Genomic DNA, 22,932 nt, shown 5'->3' with positions numbered 1-22,932 from the left:
AATGTGTGTGCTCACTTTGGCAGCGACCGGGCCAACGGCGACTGAGATTAGCTGCACACAAACTGCGAGGACACACGGACGGACACACGGACGGACGGACGGACGGACGGACGGACGGACGGACGGACGGACGGACGGACGGAGGGGAAAACATACTCTCCCCTCAGCCTTCGGCTGGTGGAGACAATAATTTCGGGTCCGTCCGATAATCCTGTTTTTTTAGAGTCTTAGGGCTGAGTCATACTCCACTTTTAAAGCAGAATTCATTCAGAGGTTCGGAGCGGCGGGTACCGTCATTAATTCGGCTGTTCGGTGCCACCGAGATTTTGTGACTCCCCAAACCAAACCGAAATAAATTCGGCTCTAAAAGTGGAGTATGAATCGGCCCTTAAACCACCCATTATAGTTTTAACTTATCTAAATTAATAATTAAACAAAAACACTATGCTGTATTTAAAAATGGGCAGACACATCAGCAATATAATTGCAAGTACTAATGTTACCAAAAATTACCAATATATTCGCCAAACCGATATATATACTGTAGGTTGCGCTCTACAGACCACTGTTAGAATAGTCAAGCTGGGCGATGTGTGGAATACAGGGTGACGTGTGGAATAAATAAACAAAGTACATTATTGGAAAAAAAAGTCAATTACCCCCTTGGTGCTCGTTAACTTAGCCTACAGATACCACAACCACCACGCAACACCTGTGTCCATTTGGTGAGAAACTTTCCCCGGGATAAAAGCCACAACCAGATGTGTGTGTTCTCTGCATGCTCTCCATTAATTACAAGGAGATGAGTAGTTTGTATCAGGACTGATAGAAAGTTTGTGTGGTCGGGAGCGGCAAGCTTAGACAGGTCAGCTTGTGTGTGTGTGTGTGTGTGTGTGTGTGTGTGTGTGTGTGTGTGTGTGTGTGTGTGTGTGTGTGTGTGTGTGTGTGTGTGTGTGTGTGTGTGTGTGTGTGTGTGTGTGCGTGTGTGTGCGTGTGCGGACACTCGCGCATACAAGTTCAAGCACCTATTTCTCTCCACCCGTGGGGTGCACATGTATGCATGCATCTGCCAAGTGTGTTTGTTATGTGACAGTAAAAGTATCTCAGACTGGTTTAAGGAACTATCTTTATGCCTTCCTTTAGAAAGAATCACATACACTCTCAAAAACAAACAAGAGCTATTTGAGAAAATATGGGGGAATTTTATTCAGTATGTCAGGGTCAACGATCTTTCCTATCTGATGGAGGAACCAGGAGTAGGGTAGCTGCTTTTTCTCTCTACGGTCATTTGTCTGGCCTTGTGGCTTAGGAATCCGGATGTTGATGTGATGTATGTGCTCTTTGTGTCATGATTATTTTATATTCTTATGTGTCGTGTTAGTGTCGGGTATTTTTTTTTGTGTGTTTTTTTTTGTATGTTGTATGCTTTTTTGTTTTGTCTGAACTTTGATTGTAGTCTTTTATTGTATTGTATATGTTGTTTTGTATGTTTAAAAAAGAAAAAGAAAATAAAAAGTATCTCAGACAAGAGTTGTATTTTGTACACGCACGCATGCCTGTGTCTTTTGACACCCAGGGAGGGTATGTCAGTCCAGAGAGGAGGAGGAGGACTAGATGGAGAGAGTAGAAACACTCTGCAGGGCAGATGCAGCTGTATTGGAACCCAGCCAGGGTCCGTTTCTCTCTGCCAGGGAGGAGCTGATCCTTAGCCAACCAACTTTGATTACTGGCGCTCCAAGTCTTCTTGGAGTTGGGCTGGGGTTGGCACCACTTTAAGGCTACAAGACTGATACCACATCAGGAAGAAAGGAGCTAGGGATCTTTAGGACACTGAGTTGGGTTAGCTGCCCAGATAAAAAAAATGTTCACTTTTTCTTTTGGTATTATGTTGGATACAGTGGGTAATTGTCATCTTAACCTGCACACACAAGCTTCAATAATAATGTTTGAGTTTCCCTCTGGGATCAATAATACAATTAATTGACTCTATTCTAATCTGATCTACATTAGGGTTAAAGCATGGTCATCCAAGTTCTACAACAAGTTATCAGATACATATTCAGTAGCTTTGTATAAGGGCAACGGTGAAACCACTGCGAGGGTGAATTCCTTCAGTAAGGTGAATTCCTTCAGTAAGTCCCCTCGTAAAGAACAAGTGCCTGGTACAACAATACACTGTTGAGAGCTAAAAGGATCAGAGTTTGTTTCCTTACTGCAGCACATTACTTAGTTAGGTTTATTTATGTCCTTCAGCTGCAATACTGACTGACTAGAAACCTATGGACATGGGTGTGCCAGGATCTGGACCTAATCAGGCCAGCTAGTACATTAAAGGGCAAATCTAAGCTGGAACCAGAACTCATATGTTTATTCCTATGATCTTGTATATAGGTTTGTAATCATGAAGTGCTCTCAGTGGCCATTTGCATATGGCTTACATATTATGGACACATGCTCAGACTTCAGTGGTTCCCAAACCTTTTAGCTCAAGACCCAACAGAGAGATTAGACGTTTGCCCTGGACCCATGTGAAAATAGCAGATCTACAAGCGCACCGCGTTGCAAGCTTGTAGATCTAATATTTTCACTACTTCTTAATTATTATTATTTTTTTATGTATGGCATTTCTTAGATGTGTTTGTTTGTTTGTTTTAAAATATATTAAAACAAATGTATTGCTAAAACAACATTATATTATTATTTTTAAATGTAGGAAAAGAAAATGGGATTTCTACTCGATTCGTGACCCATAAAAATTGGTCCGCGGCCCACATATGGGTCCCGACCCACTGTTTGGACTAGCTCATATATAATGATCCGTTCTGGGTGAGCTACGGGACCACAGACCTCCGTTCTCTGCTTTGATAGGATTCCTTTGTAATTCTAACAATGATGTTATTCTCACAGTCTGACATCATACAAACAAGACCTCCGCTATAGGGTGGAGTCTGCTTGTCTGCGCAGGGTCAGGCTTTATTGGCTTTGACCTCTAGTTAAGCTTGGATATATATTTTTTGTACTCCATAATGTTCTGGCTGATGGTGGGTCTGGAGCTCGTCATAGCTTCAGATGTCCGCTCCTCTAGTTCTTGACCCGGTTTAGCCCTATACAGTTATCTAGGGTTATCTAGGGTCTGGATGTACACTATCTGGCCTGAGCCCAGCTCTGCTGTGAGAACCAGCAACAGCTCTCCATTTAGCCCTTTATAGAAAATCAGCTCTTTCCTTTCGTGGGGTAATTCCCCCATTCGCTTAATGACTCATAAAGTGGCCACTTAAAGCTTCATAACTGGTCGGTCAGTGCAGTGTAAACACCAGCTGTGGGAACTACTAAAGGTCTCGGTCTCTGGGGCAAACACAGATTTATTGCAAACTAATGTAAACTATAATGATAGCAGATTTGAATTAAGATGCACAGGAAGGGAGCCAGAGTCATAAACATCTGACACTACTGTAAGTAAGGTTGTATAGTTTTTGAGTAGTGTTAAGTGAACCCTCTTGGAGCAGAAGCGAGTCATTCGTAGACGACGTCCAGCTTCTGTTTATACGGTACAAAGTACTGTGAAGGGCAGGTTAGTGGGGTTGTCATCGTTCATTTTGATGAAAAGGGAAACCAAATGAGCTCACACATTGACATCAATAGCAATGATTATTAAAAATGCACAAGATGGAATTGAACCACATTAACCTTGGCATGTCATTATAGTCAAGCTTCAAAGATGTTAAAAAATAGCAAAGATAGCAGCTCTAAGCTGTTGATCGTCTATTTTCGCCATGCAAAGCTGTCGTGCAACAAAGTATAAAACATAGTGCTTAAGTGGTTAAGCATTTTCAAATTTCTGTATTGCAAGCCAGTAGAGTATAATTGGCCTTTTAATGAGATGATTTATAAGAGATTTCCACCATTTCAGTCATCACACAAAATAATGACCAGGGGTGAGAAATTAGGAGTAGTTAGGGTGTCTGGAGTGACTAGTAATGGAAAAGTCTTGGGTTCAATGCAGTGACGTGCCCAGCGGAATTACCACTGAAGCGCCTTCTGTTCACTCATTGCAAGTTCTGTATGAGAACATCAGCACATCTCTCTAAACTTAAAGTATGATTGTAAATGGAACAGTGGGGTCTCAAGACATCTCTGCCATCTCAGACAACACCAATTACCATTCCAGAACTATGTAGAGTATTTGTTTTGTTTCTAAATACTCTATTTTTTAAAGTGGGTACAGACGCAAAGGTGCATTGCAAGAAGATTGATTTAGGTCTTCAAGAAATATCAAATATTTCCTACATTCTGCAAATTTGAATTTCATTTTTGTTTAGGCAGACAAGTTCTTCTGAAAATCTGGGTTTGTGAGGAAAAAGCTTGCAAACCACAGCCTCTACATATTGGACACAGGTGTATTCTTGCACTATATGCACATTGGCTGCAGCAGGTCACATTATAAATAGCTCAATTGTTTGAACTCTCTGAGGTATGCTTGATTTATAACGTCAGTCAACATGCCGCCAGTAGCTACTAGATCACTTGCTTCTTGTGGTGTAAGACATTACCATGCAAAAGGTTTCGACGACTCTCTAGCAGACACTATCTAATCAATGTCAAAAGACTCCGTCCTGTTGTGAGCACTCTGAATGGTCTCACACCCACAACAAACCGTGACACCGCTTAAACACACAATATCAGGGTTGCCAGTTCTTGGCAACCTATTGTCCCTCACAGGGATCTAATTGACACCTAAACAACAACACAAGCCATTATTTGTTTTGCTTTCATTCTTACTCTGATAACGTCCCTCTTTACATGTTTGTTTTGCCCTTAATCTGATCCACCTCGCACTTGTATGTCACTCTGGATAAGAGCGTCGACTGCTAAGTGCCTTGATTGTAATTGTAATTGTCCAGACGGGGAGGGATGGTGCCATGCTAATGCTGCTAGCTGCCACCACGGCTGGGCTAGCAGACTAGTGTCAGTAATGATTCAGTGGCGGGGACATAATGTGAATGGCAGATTTCTCCCTGACAGGGGTCTTCAACGTTTTCAGGCCAAGGACCCCTTAGTTGAGAGAGAGATGAAGCAGGGACCCCAACAAACTTTTTATAGATTCCATATTGTTTAATTGTTTGACAATCATCAGTGTATTTTGGATTCATGTCAATTCGTGTTTTCAGATATTTAACCACTTGAACCGTCAATACTTAATAAACTTGACGCTTCACTCTGTACTTAGTCGTCTAAAGTGTGCTCTTTTTCCGCCCTACAACAAACCTCTTCTGCGAGGCGTTGTGAGCTTGCAGATATTTTTGGCCAAACTTCTCCGAATATGGACACTAGGGTTCAAGTATTAATATAAAAAAGGGGGGAAAAAAACAAGTTTCTATCACACAAAGATTTGGAGGTAGTAACTCTGAGGACCCCGGACCCCCTGTTGAAGACCCCTGTCTTGTGATATACAGTATAGTCTAATCCCCATCCAAATTGCTCTTCATCACACTACTTCAACCGCCAGCACAGCATTAGTTGGGGTCTTGTCTGTGTCTCTCTCAAACACACTTACCGGCCATGGGACAGAATCCAAAGCGCTGCTCTCCATCATAGTCGTAGGTGGTCCCGCACCATTTCATGCCATCCCGGCGGCCATCAGAGGTGCAGTCAGTGTAGTTGCGCCCGTTGTAGAGGTAGGGGAACTGGCACAGGGCGCCGTTAGAATTGCCGCCGCGCGTCACCACCATCACTGTTGACATTTAAAAGGGATCAGGACAGATAAGATACCAAGTACAAGTAGTGACATTTCTGGCCTGTCTCATCCTGGTCAATATTAAGAATTATCACTCTCAGCCATGTTGGATTTAACCACGTAAGCCCTAGTTTGTATACTCATATAAAATACCACAGTGTCATGCAAAAAGAGTTTAATAGCTGTGCTCTGCGATTTCTTTTACTATCATTTAACTTTTAATCACATCAATATTTAATCACTATAATCACCAAAATATCGACACCAAGTTGAAAGTTGTTAAAAAGACCTGTAGAATACTTCAGATTTTCATTCACATTATGACCACAGAAACATCCCTTCGCCACCATCATAACCACCTTCATCATAACCACTATGTCTTACCATTTTTCTCTGTACAGAAGGAGTATTTCTGGTCCGTCTCGTAGTCGGAAGAGGTGGAGCACCACAGCTGTCCGTCACTGTGTCCCTCAGAGATACAGGAGTGATAGGTCTTTCCCTTGTACACGAAAGGGAACACACAGGGCTGACCCCCGGAGTTGCCACCGTACACTGGAGCTGGTCCCTCTGCCATGGAGAGAATGACACAGAGACAGAAACCTTTTGTTTCAAAAAATATTCAAAACAACAACAAAAAACACTCAAATCATCCATTTTCAAATGTATATATAGGGACCCCCTGGAACACCCTCAAGGACCCCTGAACCCCACTTTGAGAACCACCCCCTTAACCAACATAATGGCGCTTTTCCACTGCATGGTAGCGGATCAACTCGACTCAGCTCAACTCTACACGCCCCTTTTTGAGCGGTGGTCACACCGTCTCCATAGCGTGGCCGTGTGTGTAGGTATGTTTGTATGTATGTATGTGGGTGGGTGGGTCTGTATGTAGCCTCAAGCCTGTGGTGTAGTACCTTTTATGACCACACATGTTAAGGGAGGGGCGCTGTTTTCAGGCCAGGCCAGGCCAGGCACACACACACACACGCACACACACACACACACACACACACACACACACACACACACACACACACACACACACACACACACACACACACACACACACACACACACACACACACACACAGGGGGGAAGGGGGGAGGGGTTGGTGGGTAAGAGGGTGCTGTTGAGATTAGCCTGGGGGGGGGGGGGGCGGGGGGGAGGTGACAGAATTCATAGATCTAGAACACATCGAATTCATAGATATAGAACACAGAATATGTACAGTACAGTACAGTTAGGTACAGTAAACTTTTTTTTTGGTGGGTAAACCACCGCTCAGTTCACACGGGATCTGAAGCAATACCCAAAGGTTTACATGAAAACACTACAGACAACTGGAATCAACACTGCGTGACGTGAACATCCCACACAAAACGTAATGTCTTGTTTTGTATTGATAACATTAAAAGTGAGTAACAAAATAAATATTGCGGCTGCAATTCTTTTTTTATTCACTCCATTACTTAATTAATTGGCAACCTGCAACAGCTGCATACCGTGTATCGAGATATCCTATTGTTCTTGTGTGTGCCACGTTAACAGATGATGCACCATCGCTATGATGACCAGCTCCATTGAGGGGGTACCGTTTGCAGTGGAAAACTAAGTGTGTGGTGCCAAAAGTGGAATAGGGTCGAGTTGAACCAGTACAATACGGCTGAAGTGACCCTGAGGCCTTCACTGCAGCAGAGTATTGAGTACTAGTTTCCATGTGTGAATATGTGTAATCCTCCCTTCCACAACAACTACTCCCCCAGGCCTCTTGCAGAAAAACAAAATGTGCGATTAATCTTAATCAAGTTGTCTGGTTGTGGAAATCTCTATTGAGTGATTGCAGACAGTGCCATTGTGCAAATGTACAACTTCAGGGTGGAGTAACAATAAAAACCGCAGCATCTCTCACCCCATTCCTCACAGCTGATTCCGTTGCCCAGACAGGTACAGATCATCTGCTTGGTTCCCTGGTTCTTCATCCAGCGCTGGCCCAGGGAGTAAGTCATACCTGCATCCGTCCGACAGGCTCCCTCCTGGGGCAGCTCAGCTAGCGCAGGCTGGATGTTGGTGATCACACGAGCACCAGTGCCTGAATTGTGACCCAGACGTTGAATTACCAATAGTACATGAGAACTACGTATGGCTACATTAAAAACGGACAACTACTAACTAATATAACAGTCAGATATGCCAAGATAAAGCTAAACTACGCTTTTTTTCCACCCTTTAGTTCACCACTGGTAGAGAATGGGTTGTTTTCTTTCTGAATTGTTGCTCACAGGGTGTGTCGTTTTGTATCCTCAAGAGAATAATGCAAAATAGCTACAACCTCTCTCCAGTGTGAAAATAGATTATGCTATACCAACAGACAATAGGTTAGTGACAGAAAGCAAAGAAAATACATCATTGCAGTTCCATAATCATTCAGGTGCCGGCACAAACGATATTGAGACTGTGATGATGTATTTTCTTTTTTAACAAACTGTATCAGTACCAGCATCAGCTAGAAACATAAAGTATGCAATAATTGAATTACTGCATATGTAGTCAAGAATTGTATAACAAGCACCTGCCGCTACAGTATGTCCTTATCCTGCCTCAATTTTAAAGTTCCATAACACACTAGAATAATATGTCTGGATTTGATTTATACAACATGTCTGTAAATTGCTGGAAATGATATATGATATATTCCCACAAGTAACTATTTGTCCGTCAAGACACATTTCTTTTCTTTACTTTAATTATTTCTCCATCTCACTCGCAATAATAATTTCAGGCATGTTTGTTACCCTCCCTTTGGCCTTTCCCACATGTCATATCTCCCTTCTCCTTCCCTCTAACTTTTCCTATTGCTTCATTTGTGCTTCGTTGTACGAAGGTGTCGCACAACAAAAACAGAAGATCCACAAGCTCACAGCGTGGCACATCTGCGTCACATCGTGAGCTTGGACATCGGCTATTTTCACCGTTGTGTGATGAAGTGTAAATCGGGCTTATCTCTCTCTCGCTCCCTGTCCAATGATGAGGAGGGAGGAGGCACGTCTCCTACACTTCAGCACTTCGTCTTTCCCTTGGCCCGTTTTATGTCTGGCCCCTGTTTGTCTGAAGTGCTTTCTCGCTCCGTATCTCCCTCTCGCTCTCTCTGTCCCTCTGTCGGTCGGTCTCTCCCCCTACTCTATCTCTGCGGTATGTGTTTGTCTCTCCGCATAACAAACAAGAAGCCAACAACACCATCAGGCCTCTCACCCAGTCCTACGGTGTGCAGAGATGCATGTCTCTCGCACTTCCACTCCCCACGCCCGTTCCCCGTGCACAGACACTGCAGCGGGTGACCCCTGGAGTCCGTCTTAGTCCAGGTGTCTCCAATACGGTACGACGACAAGGTGTCCTGGTCATTGCAACGATCTAACAAAAGAAAAGGGTTAAACGGAGATTTAATGAGTGAGAGGAGTGGTAGAGAAACAAAGTGCATCCCGGTTGATACAATAATCTAGGAAGAGAAAGGGATGAGAAAAATAGAGTGTGTGTGTGTGTGTGTGTGTGTGTGTGTGTGTGTGTGTGTGTGTGTGTGTGTGTGTGTGTGTGTGTGTGTGTGTGTGTGTGTGTGTGTGTGTGTTTTGGTGGTTTAGGTGTGTGTATATGTCAACAGCTTCATGTCATGCACGCACAGTGTTTTGACAATCAGTCTCTGTTTTAAAATGCGATGGCTTGCGGGCCACCCTGAAGTCTCATAACTATGACAACAAGCAGGGAATGACTCTCATTCTCATCTCTCACATGAGGCAGAATCGTTAAGGAAGTAAACGTAAGTAAGTCACGGTTTCTTCTAATTGGAAACACGGCCAGTGGATCTTTCCACCACAGGCTGTTAAAATCCTTCAACAAAACACGCACTACCGTTTTCCCTTAGCCCTGCCAGTAAGGTTAGTGTGTCTATGTGTGTGTAGTGTGGCTAGTGCCAGTCGCACTCATCAGAGGGTGACTAGAATGTAATCCAGCTGTGTGTGTGTGTGTGTGTGTGTGTGTGTGTGTGTGTGTGTGTGTGTGTGTGTGTGTGTGTGTGTGTGTGTGTGTGTGTGTGTGTGTGTGTGCGCGTGCGTAGGCGCACGTGACTCATTCCAAAATAGAGTCCAGAAGTGAATCAATTTCACATCTCCCGTTGTGTGCAGCTCTCTTGGTTTCCCAACTCTCCCTTTCTTGTTGTGACAGGTACACTCAAACAAAAATAATCCAGGAAATCAAAGTAGATTGTGGTTGAAAAGGGGTAGGAAAAAAGGAATATGAGGCATGAATCCACAATAGAGATATCAAGAGGAAACAACCAAAAAACAAACTAATTGCATCCATGATTAAACAGTCCTGGTCTTTTCACAGATGCTTAACCACATGAGAGAAGCGAAATTGGGTCTTGTGTTCAGACTCTACAATATGTATAAATCAAAACCCGGCTGAGTTCACTACCCTTCTCCTTTCTGATACAGATAATTGTAGACCAGTGTTTCTCAAAGTGGATTCCAGGGACTGTGCGTTACTTTAGGCGGGTCTAAATGGACCCATACAAGTCTGTAACACTGACAGTGTACAAATGGACCCTAACGGGTCCATTTGGTTTCATTTTGTACACTATCAGAGTTAAGGGGAGAGCTTGACATTTTAAAGTTTGAGAAACACTGTTGTAGACAAATAAAAGGGAGGAATGCAGAGATATAGAGGTGGCTTCTTACTTCTGGATGTGCAGGTGATCCGGCCACTGCCCTCTCCCAGACAGGTGCAGTCCACCACCATCCAGCCCTGGTAGGGCTTCTCCCACGTCTCCCCGACCACGTAGGACGTCCCCGCCGTGTTGTCATAGCAACGCTCAGCTGTGGACGACCAGTCAGTTAGGGCCAGACAGTGTTCATTTCATATACTGACGAAAAACTAAATGAAGACTAAGCTATGACGACTGAAATTATTATTATAAGATGTCTAAATGAGAGGGACCCGAGAAGAAGAGATCCAGTAGAACTAAGTCATTTTATGCTTCTGAAAATAGCCCAGACAGTGTTCATTTCATATACTGACGAAAAACTAAATGAAGACTAAGCTATGACGACTGAAATTATTATTATAAGATGTCTAAATGAGAGGGACCGAGAAGAAGAGATCCAGTAGAACTAAGTCATTTTATGCTTCTGAAAATAGCCGAACTACAAGCTCACAAGTTCAACGCAACCCAAGCTTGTAGATTGGCTATTTTCGGCACACAGCTATGCCATCACAGCTCACCAAAATTACGTTTGAGTCGACTAAATCAACTATAGATTTAGTTGACTAGAACTTGGCTAAAACTAAAACATTTCAGATGACTAAAACATTACTAAAACAAAATGGAATTTCAAGTCAAAATCAACACTTGAGCCAAGTATGTACGCTGATTCCGCCAATATGTTCAACTATGGCCACAAACTGAAATGATAGTGAGTTGAGTGACGTTCTGCTCACCGACAGGTTTGCAGGTCCACTCTCCCTTGCCGTTCCCCAGGCACACACACTCCAACATGTAGCCTCCTGTCTCGTGGGGTCTCCTCCAGGTGTCGCCGATCTTATAGGAAGCCCCGCCCTCATGACAGCGATCTGTGGGAGGAGACAGGAGGAATGAAAATGTTAAACTAAGTGCTAAAGGTGAGAGAGAGTGTCATTTCGGTCAAAATCAATTTGTGGACAATAATATTCTATGTAAGGGAACCGAAACGTCTGTCAATTGAAATAAAGATGAGCAGCTGAGCAAGAGCAGAGTGCGGGAGTTTTGGTTCATGAAATATCTTTTCATGATTTCTTCTGGACAATAATATTAAAAGAAACCCATAAAGAGCTAGCCCTGAATGAACATAACAGGTATGTAACTCTGAGAGTATTATGGGTCCATTTGGTTCCATTTGTACACTCTGAGAGATAAGGGGGAGTCTTTGCAAATAAAACATTTTGAGAACCACCAGTACTGGTGTCATAGTAAATCAGTCATACATATTCTGAAGAAAACCTGGAGACTTTGACATTCAGTACTGGGGTATTATGATCAAAATAAGAACATCATAATGGTGTGTAAAAAATAAAATCAAAATTTTGCCATGGACAAAACTGGAGTATACTTCAATGACAGGAGTCCCCTATGGCTCTATACTAGATCCCCTCTGTCTTTTGCTCTCTACACTTTATATAGTCACTGAAAATAGCCAGTCTATAAACTCACAATGTGTCATGTTGTGAGCTTTTAAATCTACTATTTCTGCCAAATCCTTTCCCCAGAATAGGGACGTACGTGGTATAGGCAGTTATAAATCAAGTGTATGGAAACGCATAACCGAGATCCATTCCTCCCATTACCTAACCACACAAATAGCTGTAAACAGCTGCATTGCCCCAGTAGTTAATCTGCTATGGAGAATCTGGAGATTGCTGGAGAATCTGGAGATTAAGCAGTCTGGTGTGGTCTAAGAAGAAACCATTTTCGTCTCACTGGCAATTGTCTGTCTGGGACACCGCGACACATGCAGCCGTATACATTCTCAATGAGTTATGGTCATTTTAGCTGGTCTACGCCACTTGGCCACTTACTGGCAAGGGGACAGCCTCTTCTGGGATAAGCACACACAAATACACAAAAAGGCACACACACACACACACACACACACACACACACACACACACACACACACACACACACACACACACACACACACATAAAGGCACTCATAAACATGCATGACAGAGACACACGCGCACACACGTACACACACAGACAACTTACTAGCAATGGTGCAGCTGATCTTTCCCTTCCCAGAGCCGATGCAGGTACAGTCCCAGATCATGCCCTCTTTGGGTCGCTCGTACGTCTCTCCCACGGTGTAAGACTTCTGGTTGATCTTATCATAGCAGGTCTCCTCAGCTACAGGGAGATAGCAGGGTGGTGAGATAAGAAAGCATGTTGTTATACAGCCATGTAAAAGGTGTTACTTAAAAAATCTTTAGAAAATAGCCGTAGATCTGCTATTTTCAAATAGCCTAAATATATACACGGCTGAAGTGGTTGGTGTTTTGTTTTGTAATAACAATCAAAATCTACAGTAACTAGTAACTAAGGTTTAAGTCATATAATTGTGGAGTAAAAGTATATTTTCCACTGAGATGTAGTGGAGTAGAAGTAAAAACACACACACACACACACGCAATATAATATAATTCTCCTATACAATGAATGGCTAAAGTAGATGATCTGCCAACTCAGCGTATGAGTAGCACGGCTTGGCAAGTCGTGCGGCAAGTACTGGGAGCTGATGGTAGGTGTGGCGCTCCACCTCAGCAGTCCATCTCCCAGGGGTCTAGCGCATTGTAACGGGGACAGACTCCCGCGTGTTACCGGCTGATACCGACAATAAGCCACTCCCGACCTACTTGCAAGCTCACAGCGCGCCACATCGGGATGCTTAATTGTGAGCTTGTAGATCGGCTATTTTGTTTTTGCTAAAAGCTTTTGAATCATTTTGACTACCTATTTGTTTACAACATAATGGCGATTGAAAGCGAGGTGTGATCGACCCGTTAAAACCGGGAAAGCATCTGAGTAATTTTAGTTTTTTGCGTTGGCTTAACTTGGCTATTTAAAAAAAGGTTACTTTGTGCCGCGGAGAACGTGCGAGAACTACCGATTCAGAAGGCATTTTTAGGGTCTGCCTCAGCTCTTAATGGGTCATGTGAGGGGACGAATGTACAGTAAGCAACGACTGCATGTGTTGCATAGTGGGTGGCAGCAGGGCTTTTAATTGAATCGAGGAATAATGTCTGTGAAGGAGTCTTGTTCTTGTAGAGAGAGACAGGAAATCTGCTAATATACCGACACAGAAGAGACAGACACTAACACAGTACACACATTGATTGTAAGTACATGAACACAAAGCTAAGAAGAACCAACCTTCAGGTTTGCTTTTACACTTGATGCCAGCAACTCCGTGACAGGTACAGATCAGCGTGCTGCCCAAGTATGGTCGTTCCCACTGTGCATTAAGACCATAGAATTTACCATTCTCTATACAGCCATCTGAGAGGGGCGAACAAAAAACAGCATAGCTATGGATTAGGATCAAGTTATACTTTTTTACTTAGTTCATTGCGTTAATTTATTTCATTTTATTATTTATTATTCATTTGAATGCATATGGCTACTCTAATTTATCTGAAGAGAGAAGAGTTTAAAAAAATATGTATTAATGATCAAAGGGGTTTTGTCTATCATTCAAAGAACACCGGCCTTTGTTGTCAAAGTAACTTATAACCACAGAAAATAAATTCGAAATGTATTTTCACACATTTGTAGGCCTATAATAGGCCAGTGGTTCTCAACTTTTTAATATCTAAAATGCCAAATTGTCAAATATTAGAGACAGAAATTGTGAAAATAGCCGATCTACATGCTCACAACGCCTCACGTCGCGAGTTGTTGTGAGCATGTAGATCTGCTATTTTCACAATAAAACTGTGTTATACAAAATGTAATTCCTCAACTCTTAGTGCTCGTCATTGTGTGTGTGTGTGTGTGTGTGTGTGTGGGGGGGGGGGGGGGGGAGGGGGTCCCCCTGTTAAAATATGATTATTTTGGAGGTCGTGGCCTGAAAAGGTTGAGAACCACTAGTAGCCTATAGGCTATACAGCCAAGTATTAATTATAGGGAGCAGGAAATAGGCAGGGTGTGATCTGAGAGGGGATAGACTAGAGAGGAGGGAAGAATGGGAAAGGACTTCCTCCCTCCCCCCATGTAAGCACAACTTATATTACACCCTTCTCGACTCCAGACCCCCACCCCGCCCCACCCCACCCCCACCACACGCGCGCACAGGCAGGCATATGCACGCACGGTGCACGGACGGGACTGGAGTTTAGCTACCCTTTCCAATACCATGAGCTGCAATCATGATGCCACCATGAGATATTTTACTCCACGGAGACCTCAAATGGAATAAGCGTTTTAATTGTATGACTAGACTATATCCTCAATGCAATGGACTGTGGAATTAAGTTTATAATTTGTCACTTTAACTTAGTCTTGGGACAGGATCACAGCGGGACCATTACAAAAAAAACGACTTGTGTTACGGCAGGGACTTCAGTTTCAGGCATATTTCTATTTCTCTTTCTCCTCCAAGCACCCTCGCAAGTCATTTTGATTAATGTCAGCCCCTGAACGTCTCAGATTACCTTTTAGGAAATTACTTCGGCTTGCTTTTTTTTCTTGCTTTTTTTTGCGAGTGCAGGGTTTTCCTATGATATTTTAATAACGCACTGATGTTTAAACGATCCAAAATAATAAACCATAGGCCTATAAAACAATTAGGCTAATATGTAGGCATATTGCTGCCTAATGCAAACCAATTTTGCCACCACTTTAGCTCATTGGTTCTCGAAGTGTGGTCCGGGGACCCCCTGGGGTCCTTGAGGGAGTTCCAGGGGTCCCCATAGCTAAATGATTTTGTGAACCAAATGGACCCTTATGGGTCTGTAACTCAGAGAGTGTAGCCTACAAATGATTTCGTTCCATTTGCTCAAGTTGTCTCAGAGTTAAATTAACATTGATTTTTGTAATATAATGCATGTCAAACTGGGGGTCCTTGAAATTAAAATGGTTTGGAATTAGCTCCTTTGAATTGAATTAAATTGAACTACTGCTATAGAGCCGTAATCTTCTTTTATGGGGGTTAGTATTAGTAGGCCTAAGTGTCAATTTGGGGGTCCTTGACATCAAAAAGGTTAGACAAGCACTGCTTTCAGTTTCAGCTCACGCTTCATACAAGTAAAAGGCTTACCTTGGTTGACCGAGGGCACTTGATGCTGCTGCTGCGCTGCAGCCTCTCTCTCTCTGGGCATGCAATGCACCGAAGAGGCGACACAGAGCGCCATCAGCACCCTGCCGATGGGACTGCTGCTGGACATGTTCAATATGCTGGGGAAACCACACAATCACTGCAGAATTATGTAGTCTACAAGATGCTCCTGCGATCTAAATCTACACAAGATGATTCCCCTCTTTTTTAACGGGCGGAGAGCAAGTCCGTTCCAGTGTTTTCTTCTTGTATTGCCCCGCACCAAACTTAACTTCCCCCCATGCACAGTCCTTCTGTCTCCGACCCGTGTGTGTGTGTGGCTGACTGGCTGTGCGTGCGCGCTAGACGCAGGTTAGGTTAGCAGTGCACCAGTCTGTGTGGGAGTGATTTATCTGGGCATGGCTTATAGTTGTAGCCGGAGGAGGGGGAGGTCCAACAAAGAGAAAGAAAGAGACCCACAAGGCAGAGTTCAATATGCGTCACGGGTGGTTAATAGGCCTAATACACATTTCAAAGTGACAACTCTTATTACCATACGACTGTGTTTTATTGGGCAGCTATTAGCTAATGTAAATTCCATTAGACTACTAGTCTGGTCCTGGCTCCAGGCTCCTGGCTTAAAATACCAGTGACAGTCAGCAGCAAAGAAAATTTTAGGTGTTAACTTGGGGCTATCTTTCAGATCCGATTGGCTTGGATCAAGCCTCGGCTTACCTGAGTTTACCATTTTAGTTGACCTCGAACTGTAGTGTCATGAAACTGTAGCTTTTCCTACGCAAACTTCTAATAAATACTTCAATAAATCAATTAGACTACGATCTTATCACAAAATAATAACCAGCGCCATCCCACTTTATTTTATTTGATGGTGTGTGTGTGTGTGTGTGTGTGTGTGTGTGTGTGTGTGTGTGTGTGTGTGTGTGTGTGCGCGCGCGTGTGTGCGCGTGTGTGTGTGTGCAAATAAACCATTGCTTAAAGGAGACAAACTCCTACTTTAAGGTTTTTGATTGAAGAATGTATTAGAAGTTTGCATAGGAAAAAGTACAGTTTCATACAAATCACTGGTATAAGGTCAACTAAGGAGATCCTACTGAAATAGGGTTCAACAAGAAAAAGGGCAGTCAACTACCCTTTTTCTTGTTGAACCCTATTTCAGTAGGCCTATCCAAATAGTTTCAGAGCCAGGAGCTCCCCTGAGGAGAGGTTGATTTGATTATTAGGATTAAATCATTAGTCATATCCTTCCATGTGTTGGTTATCTCACCACTAGGCTACAATAGTCATGCCCAACAAAGACCATGATCCGATCACTGACTTCAAAGGTGTAAATTTATCTCTGGCAATGCAAGTTTATTTGTTTAAACAAGGCAATTCAAAGTGCTTTAGATAAAACATAAGCATTGAAGACCATAGAGGGCAATAAAAACAAAAAATAAGCAAAATAATAAATATATAGCATTATTATTTAATTATTTTAATATATATATATTTTAAAGAGACAAACAAGGTATCTACATATTTACACAGCCCAACATTATGTGCATGATGTTTAGAAATAGGACTAGCAGCAGCTTTTATAGGCTATGCCATAGACTAGAGCAGTGGTTCTCAAATATTTTTGTCCTTTTTCACCCATGGCACCCCTGACAGCACCTTTTGTCATAACGGTATACGTAAAACCCAAGCGTTCCTATTCTGGGGGGAACATTAACTAAACATAGCCGATCTAAAGTCTATAAGGGATATTGATGAATTCCAAATATTATCAAATTATTCTGAGGCACCCCTGGACTTGCGTCAAGGCATCTTAGGGTGCCCAAGCACCCTTTGAGAAGCCCTGACATAGACATTTGTTGTCATAAAAACTGAATGCTGCTTCTCCCCACAGTTATTGTGAGGACAGAAAGCTGACCTGACCCGACGACCGAGAGGTCTGGGTGATTCATGATATATAGAAGAACAAGATCCAAAATGTATTTTGGCCATAAACTATTCAATGCTTTATAAACCACCAGTAGTATTTTGAAATGGATTCTTTGACATATAGAGCAGGCCTACATTATTTGACATAATGTAAGAACACAGTAGCCTGCCATATGTGATAAGACACAGATATGGCCATCATCACTGAAGGGATTCATTCCAGTTTTGGGTTCTGAAATTGGGTTTTTGTTGAGCATGGCTTCTGCAGGACATGGCAGAGGTATGCAGGATATTGGCTATAGGTTTACACAAGTGAGCAGAGATCTGGAGGAATTAGGTCACATGGCGTCAGCATCTGGAAAGCCTCCAGTAGCAATGTTTCACTGTCTGGAAAGTGTTTATACGTCCAAGGTCTTTATTGCACTGACTCTATAGCCAACTTCTGCATGGTGGATCCTTGACCTTATATTCGTTTAATAGCTGTATGGTGAGGTGGGTCTGTTTAATTATTATTACACTGTTATGATTATGTTCGATCTCAATAAGAGTAGAAAATATATTAGGATAGCATCCAACTTGGCATGGTCAACATCACTCACTTAACCTTTTTTTAGGTATTGCTTAATGTTGAGGTATTGATTTCCATCAACATTGAAAAAGCTTAACAAAACAAGGCAGAGAGTCTAATAACGGTGTGGTTCTCTGTGCAGCTGAAAAGGCTTTCAGACAGTTAGTTGTATTAATTATCAGTTATCTGTCTAAAACCCCATAACTGGCTTGAATCCCCCTATATGCACTATGATAGCCTTCTACAAAACATTTATTCAGTCTTCATTTAGTGGGAGAATTGCATTCCCTCATCTTTTAACATTGAACTAGTGATATGCATGCATGCATGAAATCTGTGTGTTTTGGTGTCCTCCACGTATGAAATCTGTGTGTTTTGGTGTCCTCCACGTATCTTGAGAACAAGTCAACGAGTCAAGGATTCGAGGGAGCACATTGTTGAGTGGGAAGTTGAAGCTAGAAAAGAGTTCAGAGCGCATCTCTCCCCCCCCCCCCCCCCCCCAGGCTGGGTGGCGTACACAGGGCTGTGTAATCGTGCAGCCGTCAGGACCAGAATAATCAGCTAGGGGATGTAACATTTCTATGACATACAGTTTAACTTTTGCCATTTGTGGCACCCCCTATTATGGCGGTACGATTTAAATTTGGGGCTGATTGGACGTTGTATTTTGTTTGTTTTTGTAAGAAATAGGCCCCTCTCACTAATTCTCGAGACCAATTACAGGAAAACAGTATGGAATATCAAAAAGCCTGTTTAATGTTCATTGACACACTCCTAATTTCATGGGGAAATCGTGTTTCTGAATAAACAGAGGCATTTGTTGCATTTGTGGTGCTCTCTTTTGGCCCCAAAGTTCTTCTGTGAGACTTCCCCAGTCTCACGGAACTGAGACAAAGTTCTGTGAGACTTCACCAGTCTCACGGAACTTTCCTAAGTTTGGAAATGGTACCAGGGCTGACACAAAATAATGCTGACACTCTGCGTAACAGAACACCAGCTTCCACTTGCCCTATTGCACGGGCCAAACGTACGGTATATGTGGCATCTTTCAATGGGTCAGTGTTGCTGCTTGGAGCATACACAAACTCAACTCAAGTTACAGGACCCATGTTCAGGTGCCAGTGCCACATATTGTTGCTATTTCATGATCCTTACAAGTTATACCTTGTTGTAAACGTGACAAATCAACGATAACAACGATAGCCTACAATACCAATTGGTATTATTGGAGGGGAGAAATAATCAAGGGTTTAAATTTGAGCTTTGTGAGCTAAAATGGCTAACATTGATTGTTGTAACAGTGTCAGCTGAGCGGTGTTGTTTGCTGTATGCATGTGGAAGTGTGAGTTACAATGTGATTGGTTTATTTTTCTGGGGATAGGGATACGGAGACTGATGCAGAGATCGCCACCACACCTTAAAACAAGTTTCCTATAGCAAGAAATGTAAAAACTGCAACAGTGCCATCCATATATATAGCGCCAGGAAGATGCAAAGAAGTGTGATTTCTAGATGGATAAATCCAGTTTGTTCCACATTCTCTTGAGCTTCTTTTGCATTTCCTCTTGAGACAGGAAGTCTTAAGTCCCAAGATTATTCTGGAATGATCCCTGATGGGTGTGGACACTTAAATTACTTTCATGGACCCAAACATTTATGATACTGTACAAGACAGCTAAGCTAGCACAGTTACATAAAACATTACTGTCATTTAACTTATTTGTTTCATAGTAGCTGCATGGATATTGTTCCATCTGCATCAGACACTTTCTATTTTAGGACTTTGTGAAATTTGCAACATACTCCTTTTAATGAGAGGTAATTTGAGAATTGGTCACAAGATTTTAACCTCCTATAACCTATGGGGTTGACTTAATTGTCGAAAGATACTGTATGTAGCAAATTATGGTTTACTGGTTTACAGAGAACATTGTGTCCAACTCCTATGCCTGCATTTTGTTTATGCCAGGTGATGGATATCAAGGCATCAATTGAAGACCTAATGGTCGAAACATTGCGCCATTTATAAAAAGTATGTTTTTTTAGCTTAAAAATAGTGCAGATGTTTTATCTTCTCCTTTACTCTAAAGTTTTCAATTCCAAAGTAACCTATACTGTATTTTCCTCACTGAATACTGGTATAATAGTATTGGCCTGTCTTCCTTGAGCTTTCATTTTCTTTTTTACTGTTGAAGAAGCCAAAGAAAAATACGTTTTCAATTCCAAAGTAACCTATACTGTATTTTCCTCACTGAATACTGGTATAATAGAATTGGCCTGTCTTCCTTGAGCTTTCATTTTCTTTTTTACTGTTGAAGAAGCCAAAGAAAAATACGTTTTGCTCTCATATGAACCTTGAATGATTACCAGGAATCTTGAAATGATAATCTATTTAGCTAGGAATGACTTACAATTGGTATCCTTCAATATGTTTACTCTACACAACTCCTAATCCCAGATTATCACTTTGTCGTGCAGTGAGGTGTGTTATAGTTTTTGTGACTTTCAAGGGCGTCACAAAAGGGGGGGAAAGTGGGACTACTAGGGCCCAAGGTGGAGGGGCCTGGAATTATTTTATCTAGCTACTGAAACAAGCTCACAGTGCGGCGAGCTTGTAGATCTACTATTTTTTAAATGTATTTTTTACGCGAACATTTGTAACTCAAATTTTGCTTCTGGGGGGTCCCTGGAACTAAATATTTTGAGATGGGGATCATGAAACTGTTTTCAGCACCACTGATGACTTTTCGGCCCTAAACAGGAACAAATGCCAAAACACTGAAATCCTCTTTTCCATAAAAGAGGATGGAGTGCATTATAGTTTAATTGTCAGTAATAACTTGGGTAATTAGTGGGATGGCTAACTCACATTCTCAAGCGATTTTGTAATGGCTCATCTTCACAGAATGATGTATAAGCTTGAGGGAAATGAAACATGCTGTAATGTGGGTGACATCAGTCCGTGTTGTCATGACAGAAATAGTCAGCTGGCTGGTAAATTAAATCAATCAAGTTGTGGTGAGTCGTGACAATGGATCTTTATCTAAATATGCATCCATTAGATTGACTTGATTATGAAGGTGGTACTGGAAAGATGGTTGGCTGCAAGATATTCCCATTTTCTTGGGACGAAACAAACATGTGGAATTATAGAGGCTAGATTTTCTGTTGCTTTAGTGTTTTCCTGCGTGCACTGCTGTTTTCTGCTGTTTTCACTGTAGACATAAACAGGTAGACACTTCATTGACCACTGGGCATTTTTTTGTTCATATGCCGGTACTACAAAGTTGTGCTGCTTAGTTGAAAGTCTGTTTTTGGATTTGGGTTAACAAAATTAAAGACTGATTCATTGAGTTCTGCTTTTGGGTCCAAAATACAACAACCTAAACAGTCATTCACTGTATTATGCAGAATAAAAAGATTGAGACCACATGGTTTCATCTGTAATATTTTAACAAATCTAATAAATCATTTTAATAGCCAGATTAGGGCCATGTGACGGTAATTCGTTCGAAAACTAAAAGTCTTCTAGGTATAAATCTAACTCCATTTTAAAAGCCCTGCTGGCAAATCGCAGAAAAGACCATCACAGACTTTTTTTAGGGGAAATTATGCGGTGACATGAATGATGGTTTGGCCTTAATTGAAGATGCAGAGTCCTTGGACGGGAAATCAGGTTGTATCTTTCCACAACTATCTGTTCAAATCTGATAAGAGGTGTGGTGAAAAGATGAAAAGAATGGTGGGAAATGAAATCAATGTTTTCTTTCATTTTCACCCCAGAGTAAGGAAGGTGCATGTCATAATTTGTCTCCGAAGATATCCATTAAGAGGGGTGGGGATATAAAGAGCCTCTAAGATAATATCAAAATAAAATAAAATCAAGACGAACGTTTATTTCTATTATTATTATTTTATATATATTTACCCTGATTATTTTCTCAGAATCAGGACTGCATTATTTCTAGTACGGTCCTGAGCCTTGAGAAGGCTGGCAGTGCATCTCCTTATAATTACGGCGTATAACCATGCTATAATTCAGACCATCTGGGTCCTTGCATGGGGGCAAGAAGGACACAGGGAAGTGTGATGAGACGTACTCAATTTGTGTTCATCTTTGCTGAAAACTTTGCTGTTGAACAGATGTTTAGAGTATTTTTATTGTTTGCTACTTAGCTTAAGGGTGAGAATGAATAAACAGAAACTATTGTTCCTTTTCTTTTATATATATATATATATATATATATATATAACATTTTGTATCCCACGATTTTGTAACCCATTTTTTTCACCCGGTGCCAATTGCCTAAGCTGTAATCCTGGGGTCTGCTCTCCCTCTGCCAACCTGGGGAGGGCCCCGAACTGAGCCAATGCTTCTTTCAGTGCATGAGGAGTTATCACGCTGCTTCTTATCACCTGACAGGGGGGAGCTTCCCCGGTTAGACGTACCGGTAGCGTGTGGAAGGAACACGTTATTCCAACCAGTTCCATTCCCCTCCATCAGGCGCCCCGGCTGGCCAGGGGGAGGCATTATAGAGACCAGGATTACTGCATGTTTTTGTGAGGGTATCTACCCTAGGAGACACAGGGAGAACATGCAAACTCCACACAGAAAGGCCCTTTTGCCAACCCCACCTAGGGTGTGGGTGCTGATGACGCGGAGAAGAGAACACACCCCCAGCGCCCACAGCGCCCCCCAGCGGGAATCAAACCCAGGACCTTCTACGTGAGGCAACAGCGCTACTGACTGTGCCAGAACTATTGTTCTTTATGCTGATCAGCATACAATTGTTTCTGTTACTTTTATTCTCACTCTCCGTAACTCAAGTTACTGAAATCTCGGATTAAT

The 22,932-nt window shown here is 42.2% G+C and overlaps 1 protein-coding gene across 1 annotated transcript in view; it reads right to left on the bottom strand.

The window, feature by feature from the left end:
* The window catches only part of LOC308307848 (fibronectin-like), a 55,539-nt gene extending 39,676 nt beyond the window's left edge, over positions 1 to 15,863 (bottom strand). The window contains exons 1-9 of the mRNA XM_080753151.1: positions 15,575 to 15,863; positions 13,690 to 13,815; positions 12,529 to 12,666; positions 11,223 to 11,354; positions 10,463 to 10,600; positions 8,985 to 9,143; positions 7,645 to 7,824; positions 6,119 to 6,301; positions 5,555 to 5,731 (exon numbers count right to left, since the gene is read on the bottom strand). Of these exons, the coding sequence (XP_080609277.1) occupies positions 5,555 to 5,731; positions 6,119 to 6,301; positions 7,645 to 7,824; positions 8,985 to 9,143; positions 10,463 to 10,600; positions 11,223 to 11,354; positions 12,529 to 12,666; positions 13,690 to 13,815; positions 15,575 to 15,701 (1,360 nt within the window). The 5' untranslated portion in view covers positions 15,702 to 15,863. The remainder of the gene's footprint in view (positions 1 to 5,554; positions 5,732 to 6,118; positions 6,302 to 7,644; positions 7,825 to 8,984; positions 9,144 to 10,462; positions 10,601 to 11,222; positions 11,355 to 12,528; positions 12,667 to 13,689; positions 13,816 to 15,574) is intronic.
* Positions 15,864 to 22,932: the final 7,069 nt, after the last annotated feature.

Source organism: Nannobrachium achirus (genome assembly GCF_963921795.1).
Source record: "Nannobrachium achirus genome assembly, chromosome: 22".
Taxonomy (NCBI): domain Eukaryota; kingdom Metazoa; phylum Chordata; class Actinopteri; order Myctophiformes; family Myctophidae; genus Nannobrachium; species Nannobrachium achirus.
Note: the sequence above shows the minus strand (reverse complement) of the source record. Positions and strands in the feature narration are given on the sequence as shown.